Source organism: Mustela lutreola, chromosome 4, assembly GCF_030435805.1.
Source record: "Mustela lutreola isolate mMusLut2 chromosome 4, mMusLut2.pri, whole genome shotgun sequence".
In the NCBI taxonomy this organism is placed as follows: Eukaryota; Metazoa; Chordata; class Mammalia; order Carnivora; family Mustelidae; genus Mustela; species Mustela lutreola.
The window spans coordinates 70,503,617-70,515,759 of record NC_081293.1 but is presented as its reverse complement, the minus strand read 5'-3'; the positions used below and the strand labels follow the sequence as shown (position 1 = coordinate 70,515,759).

Sequence of the window (12,143 nt, the reverse complement as noted above, 5' to 3'; positions counted from 1 at the left end):
TGAATAAACATGTAATTTCCCCCTATAGTTATGTAAAAAGAGCAATAATTAACATAAATATGTGTTTTCCCCCAAGGGCCATGTAAAAAGAACTATAATTCTCATAGCTCATATTTACCAAGTCAAAAAAAAAAAGTGGATTTTTTTCTTCTCATCGCTGTTGGGTAATTTAAGTAATTCATCACAATAATCCAGAAAGCTCTTTTTTGTTTCTTTAAAAATGTCACCATGAATGAGCTTCTTTTCAAATTTGACTCAAAGCAAGTTCTTACTCTCTAGGTCATCCTTATCTCAGGGACAAAGTGAACATTTATGTTAAATAATACTTTCCTATTTCATGGTTGTACCATTCATGGCTTACTGATAAGTCCAAGCACAGGACTCCTACAATGTTCCAGGCACTGTTCAATTCAACCAACAAAACAAAACACTGACTGTAATAAGGATTGCATTCTAATTTGGCAGATACAAAGGAAACAAATAAACAAATAAATACATACACAATATCAGGTTTAAATAAGTCCTATAAAGGCAATCCATTTCAGACTGTCTCTTGGAATAGTTACAAAAGGGAAGCCTGGATGGCTCAGTTGGTTAAGCCTCTGCCTTTGGCTCAGGTTGAGCTCCTGTTGAGCAAGGAGCCCCTTCTCCCTCTGCAGGCTCTGCTTGCCACTCCCCCTGCCCCTGTCCTTTGTACTCACACACTCTCTCTGTGACAAATAAATAAATACAAATATTGGGAAAAAAAAAAAGAAAGTTACAAAATATACAGGTACATGGTATATGCTAAAATCCATGGACCTCCATTTCTGATTTAAAATTTATTACAGGTATCCATCAAACCCTATGAAGTAGGTATTCTAATATTTTTTTCATTCCCATTTTTAAGGAGAGGCAACTGGAGCACAGATAAAATATATTTATTTTTAAAATAAATGATAGGGGCACATGGGTGGCTGAGTGGGTTGGGGTGCCCAGATCTTGGTTTTGGCTCTGGTCATGATCTCAGGGTAATGGGATTGAGCCCCATGTGGAGCTCTACACTTGGAGGGGAGTCTGCTTGAAGATTCTCTCTGCTCTACACTCCTGTGTGTACAATCCCTCTTTCTCTCTCTCTCAGATAAATAAATAAATCTTAAAAATAAAAATAAATGATAAACCAACTCTAGCATGGTTGGACATTTGGGTTGTCTCCAGTTTTTAAATATGATGAAAAAGTCTTAAATAAATCTTCATGTATATATGTTTTGGTGGACATATGCAATAATTTATCTGGGGTATATACATCAAGGCAGAATTGCTGAGTCATAGCATATTTACCTGTTCACTTTTTCTAGGCACTGTAAACAGATCTCCAGTTACCTGGGTCAACTCACTCATCCACCAAAAATGTATGAAATCTGTGGTCACTCTCTAACTTTACCAATACATGGGGCTGTACTTCCTTTATATTAAAAGCTGAATTTTGTTTAAAATAAATAGATATAATTGAAACTCCATTTTGGTAAAGCCTATGAAAAAGGTATTCTTGTTAAAATTCATTTTTTTTGTTGCTTGTTTTTTAAAAAAAAAAGTTTAAAAATATTGACTTTGTCCCCTGCAAACTCATTAAGCTCATTTTAATTGTAATAATTTATATGTTTATGTTGGCTTCTACATATACAGTAGTACCATTCACAAATAATGAAAGCTTTAGACATCATTTTCTAAATAAGTTGAGAAATTTCTAATTTGTTCCTCTTGTTTTTGTTAATTTTAAGCTAAGCTGCACAGTGACTAGAAAACATGCTCTGTGTAATTTCAGTCATTTGGAAGATGGCGACACTTCCTCTATAGGCTCCCATTTGGTAAAATCTTGTAAATGTGATATGTGCTTAAAAGGAAGGAGCTCCATGGCTGTTGTGTGCTTCTTCCCTGAGAATCTACCAGGTTAGGTCTGCTAATTTCACTATTCAAATCTTCTATTTCCTTACTGTTATTTCCCCATGGACGTACATTGTCAGTCAATGAGAGGTTTCACATTGTGAACTGCTGTTCCCTGTTATGAATGTCATATCTTGAATTATTTTTGTTTAACTTATCATGTATACTTTAATTATCTCACAGATCAGTCAGAAGTCAGAGTCTCACCAGACCTTAAAAAAAAAAAAAAATTGTCCTCGGGGCTGGATCCCTTTTTGGAGATTCTGGGAATGGATTTACTTCCTAACTCATTCTGGTAATTGGCTGGTCTTCATTATCATTGCCACTGTAGAGCATTATTTTTGCCCTCCTGGTGCCTAGCATGGCTTCCTTCTCTGCTCATAGAATGTTTTCGCTGGCTCATGGTTCCATCCAACCTCAAAGCCAACACAGGGGGTCAAGACTTTTTCACACGTACTCCTCCTGGATCCCTTCTTCATCTGCTTCCTATTTCCTGCTTTCTTTTCTCTTGACTCTCAGACTCCAGCCAGAGAAAGTTCCATTCTTTTAAGTGCTCAGGTGATTAGGCTGGATCCACCAGGATAATCCAGGATAACCTCTCAATTAACTTCCAGAACTTTAATCATATCTGCAAAGTTCTTTTGCCAGGGATTAGCATGCCCATCGTGGGAAGCTATTATTCTACCCACCTCAGGTTTTCAAATCTCCCTCGATGAGAATGGATTTTTCTATTTCTCCTTTAATTCTTTCAATAATTTATTATTTCTGAGGCCATGTTATTAAGTGTAGTTTAATTCATAATTGCTCTAACCTTCTGGCAAATTGAATCTTGATCATCAGGAAAAGTTCCTTTTATTCTCTACCAGTGTCATTTGCCATAATGAGCCGTTTTGTCTGATAATAGTACAGTTACAACAACTTTTACATAATAACTGACTATGTGGTATATCTACTTCCATCTTTTTATATTTTAGCTATCTGAGTCCTTATATTTAACTGGGTTTCATGCATGTTGCCTCCATGTGGCTTTATTTTTTAATTTAGTTTGAAAATTCACATCTTTCAACATTTTCTCCTTTACTTTTGATGTCATTTTTTAACAAGATGGTTTAAATCTACTCTTATTAAGTGTTTATATTTTACTCTGCCTATTCTGTTTCTCTTTGTCACCTTGCCTTACTTTGATAGGTTAATATGTATATTATTCATTATTTTATTCATGTTCTAGTGAATTTCAAGTGAATTTATCTCACAGATACTGGAATTCATCAAATCCTCCCTAGACTGAAATCTGCTTCCCCAAAGTGCTCATGTCTAAGATATTATTTTCTTGAGTACCACCCACTGCCCTACTACAAGCCAAATTTTCAGAATCAACCTAAACAAAGTAGGGAGTGTCTACATCTTTTTTCCTCTACCCTCTACAGTCAACCAGCTCTCCTTCCTGTGAAGCTTTCCACCTGGATATCCTTCCTGGGTACTCTCATTGTCTATTTCAACTGAAGGCTTTTTCCCTTACATTTCTCTGGCTCACCTCTTCAACGTGTTCTCCATCCGGCTGTGCTCCATGAATCAGCACAGCTGATGTGCTTCCATTGGTTAAGGCATCCGTGCCCTCCTTCTTAACTGGCAGTGCCTTCAGGATCCAGCCCCTACTTCTTCTTCACATTTACCTCCTCCCATTCTTTCCCTCCTCATTTGCAGCTTTTATACAGAACTCCTTACAACTAAGTCAATGGCAGTGCAGGAAAATAAAATCTACTGAATTAAACAAAATGTAAGTAATAATAGGAACTGTTTACCAAATAAATTCAAAATGTCATCAGGAGACAACAGTGTTGATAAAAGACATGAAGTATGTATTTCTCAGGTCACAATAGAAATATTGTAACAATACAGTGGCATCAAATTTTATTTAACATAATTTTTATTTACAGAATGTTGTTCAGTTGCCATTCTGTAGATCAAAAATAAATAAACATTGGCAATTGCCTTGAATTCAACCTTTTAATTATGTTATAATGTATGATGTACATAATATGTGATTATGTATCATATACATATATAACTTCTGAATAGTATTTTTCCAAGTTTCCAAGTTAATCAAAAACTTAGAAAAATATATGTATGTATATTTATATATATATACTCACTAAGTAAATACTAAGTCTGATATATATTCTTTATCACTGTATGATATCCTTTTTTAAAAAGAAATATATTGGGGTGCCTGGGTGGCTCAGTGGGTTAAAACTTCTGTCTTCGGCTCAGGTCATGACCCCAGGGTCCTGGGATCAAGCCCCGCGTTGGGCTCTCTGTTCAGCAAGGAGCCTGCTTCCCCTCTTTCTCTGCCTGCCTCTCTGCCTACTTATCATCTCTGTCTGTCAAATAAATAAATAAAATCTTAAAAAAAAAAGATTTATTTATTTTAGAGAGAGAGAACATGAGTGAGGGAAGGGGCAGAGAGAGTCTTAAGTAGACTCCATGCTAAGCGCAGAGACCAAGGTAGGACTTGATCTCATAAGCCTGAGATCCTACCTGAGGCAAAACCAAGGGTCAGACACTTTAATCGACTGGGCCACCCAGGCGCCTGTATATGATTTCTTCTTAACATCTCAAGGGGAGTGATAACAAGGGTAAGGGAACTTTTTCAGGTAAGGCCATGTTGTAAATATTTCCAGCTTTGTGGGCCATACTGGCTCAGTTGAAGCTGACACCAGCTAGACCCCAGGACCGGACCTTGACCTCCCACTTGCTTGTACTCACCAACCTTTGTCCCACATTTTCCCTTTCTTCCCCCAGCTTATCTCTTAACTCAGACAAATGGAAACCAAGAGACCATCCCTCCTGCCCTCACAAGACCTGGAGCTGGCCCAGACCACCCAGCCACTTTGAGCTAACACTTGACTCATGCCTGTGCAAAGGGACGATGGAGTGACCGCTAGAATGACTGACAACTACATTTACCTCTTTACAACACTAAAAAATCTCTGCCTGCGGAGGAACTCAAGCCTCTTTACACAGTAGGCAATGTACATATAGGCAGGCTTTCTTAAGATGTAAGCATAATTTCAAAACCACAAAAGACTAAGTAATAAAATTGTTTTTTAAGGAATGAATATAGGATGAAATCATTACAATGGGTACAGTAAGAAAATAACAAAGAGAATACATTTTGTTTATTATTATTATTTTTAGAAACTGCCTATATTTCTGTCATTGATATTTGAACCTAAGTAAATAATCTAACCAAATCAATGAAATAAAACTACAAAATAGCGGGGCGCCTGGGTGGCTCAGTGGGTTAAGCCGCTGCCTTCGGCTCAGGTCATGATCTCAGGGTCCTGGGATCGAGTCCCGCATCGGGCTCTCTGCTCAGCAGGGAGCCTGCTTCCCTTCCTCTCTCTCTGCTTGCCTCTCCATCTACTTGTGATTTCTCTCTGTCAAATAAATAAATAAAATCTTAAAAAAAAATTAAAAAAAAAACACTACAAAATAGCAAAGCATAAATAACCTATAAGGCATAGAAACCAGTGAAATCTGAAGAAGGGAACATTTTGCAGAAAGCTAAGTCCTTCCTTTGAACTAAGTCCTTCCCCATCTGAAGCTGTGAGATTACAATTAGTCTCAATTTGAGTAAAAGGATAGAAAATGTCACTGCAGTAAAGCACCCTACCTAATACAAAGCAGTCATGCACACCCTTTGTCGATTACGAATTACAAAACATTTTGCCCTCAGCATATTTCCAAAGCAAAGTAAAAGAAAATCTAAGCTATCTAACTGAGAAGCTGAAAAGCCATCTCAACTGAAAATCACAGGCTTAAAATAACTCAAAATTTAAATTCGTTCATTCTCTCCTTCCCTCCCCCTTCCTTCCCTCTTTCCTTCCTTCCTTTCAAGAGATCATAAACCATCCACCGATTGAGAGATGGCAAGGGAACATTCTTCCAGAAACGACCAACAAATTATCTCTAATAAAACACATCTTGTCACAGCAGCTAAGTACATTAAAGATGATATTTAAGGTGATAAAAAGAACAAATTAGTATTGACTAAAAAAAAGTACACCAACTGTGAAGAGATCATTAAAGACCAGGACAAATATAACCTCTATATAATTTTGAGATTATTTCTTTGCAAGCTTAACTGTCTGTCTTGACTTGCCCTTGTTTGCTTTCTATGTCAAAAGTAATTTGGGGGGATGAGATGCATGTGTTATTAGAGACATCACAGCCTGAAAATATTTATCCTTAAAAATTGCTTAAGAATGATCATCTACAATTAGACCATGCAATCTGTTCTTCAAACCAACTAGACTAATTACTTAATGATACAACTGTCCAAAATTACTTGAGAGTCTTCAATTACCCAGAGAGGAAAAAATACTTGCAATGCCTGATGTCCTGCTCACAAGCAAGGAATTATAATTCCTTCTTTGTGTCCAGACACAGGCATTGATATTTTGGCAAACTCTTGAAACACAAATAGAAGAACATGTTTACAAAGAGTAAAAAAGACTGGCCTTTTATGCAACGTTGAATGACTTAAAATAGGCTCATACAATGTAACATTTCATTTAACAGTCCTCATTTTGATAGTAATGCAAAATATTTGAACATTTCCTGCTCTTACTAATTTTTCCATTTGCAGATATTTTGCTCACTCTGTTTTCTTAAATTCATTATAGAATATTTTAAAGGCATTCGACTATAACAAATAAGATAGCTCAATAAAAACTAAAGCAACAACAATGCTCTAACATGGGAACTAAGCCAAAAAGAAGTGGAGATGGAAGCACAGACCTGTAACTCTGGACATATGGGATTTTGCTTCCATTAATGGTGTCCATCCAGTGCAGGGACCTGCTTCGTAAGCATGAAAACTGAGGCATAAAAGGATCTAGTTCAAAATACTAACTTACCTTACACAAAGCTAAGATGTGGGACTTTTCTTAACCTCAGGCTTCTTAACCTAGGACTTTGGTAGCCTTCTACACGTTAATGGCAGAGATGAGTGGTTGGAATAGGAATAGGACATCTCCAAGGGCTAAAATCCACTAATTTTTCTTCTAGAACACAGTACATAATTTCAGTGACATGTTTGCTCCTAATGTGAAAGTGTGATGGTCAGGCTATTCTTCTGTTTCACAGGTTAACTATGTCCTAAAATTTCAAGTTGTGTATATGTGTGTGTGAATACACATATGCACACATACATGTATATATATATACACACACATACATATATATGTGTATATATATATACATATATATATCTCAACCATGGGATACACAACATATGAAATATATCTAATTTAAAACTTAACATGATGCTCAGAATAAAGAATTGTATGTAGAAAATTTAAAAAATGAAATTAATAATTGTGATTATAGTATTATGATATAATACTGTAAGTATAATCCCTGACACGTATTGTTAAAATCAGTTACTTGAAAGTGGTGACAATGTAGCATACACATGTCTGTTAATAAGTAGTGAAGAAATTATTGAACCACAGACTTGGGTTTTATTCCCGTGACCAGTTCAGAGCATAATGTAACCAATTCTTACTCTTCCTCTTGGTGTCTGGTTTCTCAGGTTGAATAAGGACAGTGAGTCATCAGGACTTTAATTGTGGAAACTTCTTTCATAATTCTGTAATAATGACTTGATACCTGTCTTTTGGATTTTAATGACATGTATAATATTTTGACTTCAACACTCTATTAAACTGAGCAATTTTTTAAAATTTTTGAGAAAGTTTTAGAACCTTTTTGTCTTAACTGCATTAACTGTATGTCTTGTACTGAAAGGAGAAATCTCATGGAAAATAGCTTGTAATCTTGCATGTGGTAAAATCTATTTAATGTAATTTAATTTAAATTTATAGGCAGCCAGGCAGGAATGTAGTTATAGGACACAGGGATACACACACACATATGTGTTTATATTTATATACAAGCAGGATTTATATGATATATATGAGTGAGCATATATGCACACACAAAAATACATAGATACACATATGTACATATATGTGCACATAATTGCAGCCTATGTTCAAACATATACACACAAGCCAATTGCACTAAGAGCTATGGAAGATCTACTTAAATATGTGAAGGATTAGAAAAAGAGCTAAATTTCATTTTTTCTTGTAATTATGTTTTGTGGTTTAAAGAAGCTTTTGGTTCTTTCCAAGCAAATAAATATAAAAGAGTTTAAGCAAAATCAAATGAGGGGGATATGACCATCGATTACACATGTTCTCAGGATCAAATCATGGAAGGTACAGCCATCAAATCCATGGGGTAGGAATGCCTCAGTGGACTTTACAGAAATGTGTGAGAGAGAATCCTATATGAGCAGGTTTGCAAAGAAACCCAGGCTTCTCCAAATAATGTTTAAGATAAAAGGTTTAACTTTTCTGTAAATTTGTATCACTCTAACTGATGTTTATCCAAAGTAGAAGTTTAGAGTCTGGATGGACTGAACATCAGTGACCATGAGCAGTCAGGGATGACTAAGCAAATAGGACATGGGCATAGTGGTGGAGTTAAACTTGAAAAGATGAATAAAAATAGGAGACTTGCAAGATGGGGAAGATTCGGTTGTAAGTACAGTGCATGGTGTGAACTTAGCCCTAGGAATGGAAATGTTTGTGAGACATGCAGAAATTAACCTGAACAGTGACACATTAACAGAGAGAACCTTACCCTAAGAATGCACTGAGGAAAGGTCAGATTATAGAAGGCCTTGAAAGTCAGCCAGTGGAGACAGATGACCTTTTTCCAGAAAATAATGAGAAATTTTACACAACTTCTGAATAGGGGAGTGATAAGTTTAAAATAGTACTTGAAAAGGTTATTTTTCAGCAAGGGGCTGAGAAGGTGGGAGGGAGGAGTGGAAGTAGTCAGATCATACAGGGCACTCTGATATTCAAACTGAACAATGTAAATTTCTTAAAAAAAAAAAAAAACTAAAGATGGAACTCTAGGAACTGTTAAATGAGGTGCAAGAGTGGGTTTTACTATGAGATCTGATGTCTGACATTAATTCACCTGATACCAGTTTATCCACAGATGAAGTCAGCACTCAAACAAAGCCAAATCACATTCAAAGAGTGTATTTCAGATGCTAACATAATTAACCATGTGATATGGTCAATTACATTAATAAGCATCTGTCTGTTTTAGTAGGAAACTTTTAAATAAAATCACCTCAAAAAAGTTAACTTTGACCAGGAAACTTGACCTGTTAGCCTTAAAAGAAGAGTTCATGATTTTATTGTATTTTTTTTGTTGTTGTTGCTGTTTTTCTGTTTTTTTTTTTTTTTAAGTAACTCAATCTACAAAGGCTTATGTTATAAGAAACAGAGTTTCTTCCTTTTTTTTTTTTTTTGACTAGAAGAACATTGAGATAAATAAGATCCATTTTTTTTAAATTTTATTCATTTATTTGACAGACAGACCACAAGTAGGCAAGAGGCAGGCAGAGAAAGAGAGGAGGAAGCAGGCTCCCCGCGGAGCAGAGAGCCCAATGTGGGCCTCCATCCTAGGACCCTGGGATCATGACCTGAGCCGAAAGCAGAGGCTTTAACTCACTGAGCCACCTAGGTGCCCCAATAAGATACATTTTAAATAATTTGAAAAAGCAAGTGTGTACAGGGTAAAGGCCCAAATGCTGTGTATAATGTCCCAAGTACTTGTTCCTCCTATAAAGCAATTATGGAGTTTTTAATGTTCAAATAATATCTGGGAGGTTAAAAAACAATCTACTAAAATATGCAGATAAAAATATGGTTCATTAAAATTAAAAATGTGATTCATTTCTATAAGTCTAAAATATGCATAGCAGCTGATACCAGAGATACATTAGAGACATTTTCTTAGTGGAATCACAAAAAAATTAGCAGAGTAACTACTGTTGTGTTTTTTTGTTTTGTTGGTTTTTGTTTTGTTTTTGTTTGTTTTTTTAATAACATGAAAGGGCTTCTTGACCCATGGATTTTGGCTCAAAGGGAAAAAGAAAAGAAAACAACAAAAAAGCACTAGTTCTAATGAAAGCAGTAGTACTTATAATTTTTAAGAATTAATCAGCATAAGAACTGAGTTGCAATTTATTTTTAAATATTTGCATATGCTAGAATTTGATTTTAAAATAAAGGAAATAACTTCAGGTGCCTGGGAGGCTCAGTCGGTGAAGCTTCTGCCTTTGGCTCAGGTCATGATCTCAGGTCCTGGGATCGAGTCCTGCATTGGGGTCCCTGCTCTGTGCAGAGTCTGCCTCTGCTTCTATAGCCCCCTGCTCCTGCCCTTTCAAGTAAATAAAATATTTTAAAAAATAAATAAAAATAAAATTAAGGAAGTAACTTTACATTAAAAGAGTGTCAAATAGATAGTCTCTTCCAAGTTGTTTTTTTTTTTTTTTTTTTTTTTTTTCACTCTGGAAGAAGTCTGGCTCTCTTCCAAGTATTTAATTCCTATCACCACCTCAGAGATATGGAGAACAATCAGTTCAAGAAGTTATGATGAGAATAAATAACTACTGTTGAGCCTCAGTAAATGCATATGCGGATTTGGGCATGAAATTGTCTGAGATGATCAAAAATACCGATATTTTGGTCATTATTATAAGCAAATCAGATTTTGCCTATAGCAAAATGAATTCCTGAGAGTTTACCAGACATCACCCAGTCTTATATCTTCTGAAGCATTATTCCTTAATTTTTTTTTAATATATCTGAAAAGTCAAACCTATTATAGAGGGTAGCATTATTTCCAGGCACGCATAGTGTCTAGTGAGCTGCACAGATCAATAAATAGGGCACAAAGGAAGAGTAGCTGGAGACTGACCTCATTCACGGTGGTGTAGTAGCTCTCGTGTTTGAACGTGGGTGAGTTGTCGTTCCTGTCCCTCACCACGATTCGAACTTCATGGTAGATCACAGTGCCCACCTTCCTGTTGATGCACTGCACTTGCACCACGATGGAGTGTATGTTCATCGGGGGCTGCAATACAGAAATCGGGCCTTTTGGTGAAGAAAAGCCTTGGGACAGAAGTGTCTCACTTATGGTCCAAGCACATTTGTTTCATAAAATGTTCTATGCTTGTTCATTTGAAATAAGAATAATCGATAAAAATGGATCCATTTTCCATCTTTTAAGGATGAGAGAAGCAACTGTGATTATTTCACTGTTGAATTTTGCATCGCAGAATAACAGGCTCTCGGCAAGTGTGTGGACCCTCTGAGGATGGTGGTGAGCACAATCACAGAACCAGTGCAGAGACAGAGGGACAAAATGGAGTCTGTCCCTCCTGGAGTTAAGAAAGCAATGATATGAACTTGTCATCTGTAAAAACGATGTGTTCATGGTAAAATCTCTGGGGAAGAGCAGTTGCATATCATGCATGCTCATTTACACTTTTGCTAAAATATGTTTATATCTGATAAAAATTAAATATAATCAAAAGAGAATCCATTCACAATCCACCAAACTTACTCGTTCTATACATTTAAATGCTTCTTTGTTGATCTTTCTTTCTCCAAATATACACCTATTACACATGCACACACACACCCACGGTAAATCATCCCATGTGTGTAAATATAAATTTATTAAGGCATTTTGGTGTATAATATAATGCTGTATCATGTGATTTAACCATACTGCATTATAAGTCCATAGCATAATTTCTATTGGTACAGACTAATAATAAGATATTCTATGATGTCCATTTTTATCATTATAAACCATATTTCAATAATAATCTATATATAAATATATGCCCACTTGTCCCCCTTTTAATGATAAATTCCTGAAGGGGAAAAGTGTCATCCAAAGGGCACTTAATAGCTCAGGTCACATGGCCAAGAGGTTCCAGAATTGGGATGCAAACCTACATTTCTTTGACCCTTGAGTCAATGTGTTTAATGTTACAAAATATTCCTTTGTGGTTTTAAATTCTTCTTCTAGCTTATAAAATTTTCCCTCTAAATACATCACTCTATCAGAATGACATATTCTGGCTACCTGTTGGAAAGATGAGATCTCCAGTCTGCTCTCTCCTTCCAACTTCTCCCCTCACTGTTTATCTTTCTTTATTGCTTTTCTCACCTGCTTCTTGGCATATTACACATTTTACATATTGATTTCAGTCTGCCTTCCTTCACTGGGCTGGAAGGTCCATGAACCTAGCGTTGGATGTTATCATGACT

The 12,143-nt window shown here is 36.0% G+C and overlaps 1 protein-coding gene across 1 annotated transcript in view; it reads right to left on the bottom strand.

The window, feature by feature from the left end:
- The window catches only part of PCDH15 (protocadherin related 15), a 723,362-nt gene that overhangs the window by 523,687 nt on the left and 187,532 nt on the right, over window positions 1-12,143 (bottom strand). Inside the window, exon 5 of the mRNA XM_059172504.1 lies at window positions 10,780-10,935. Coding sequence (XP_059028487.1) covers window positions 10,780-10,935 — 156 coding nt within the window. The remainder of the gene's footprint in view (window positions 1-10,779; window positions 10,936-12,143) is intronic.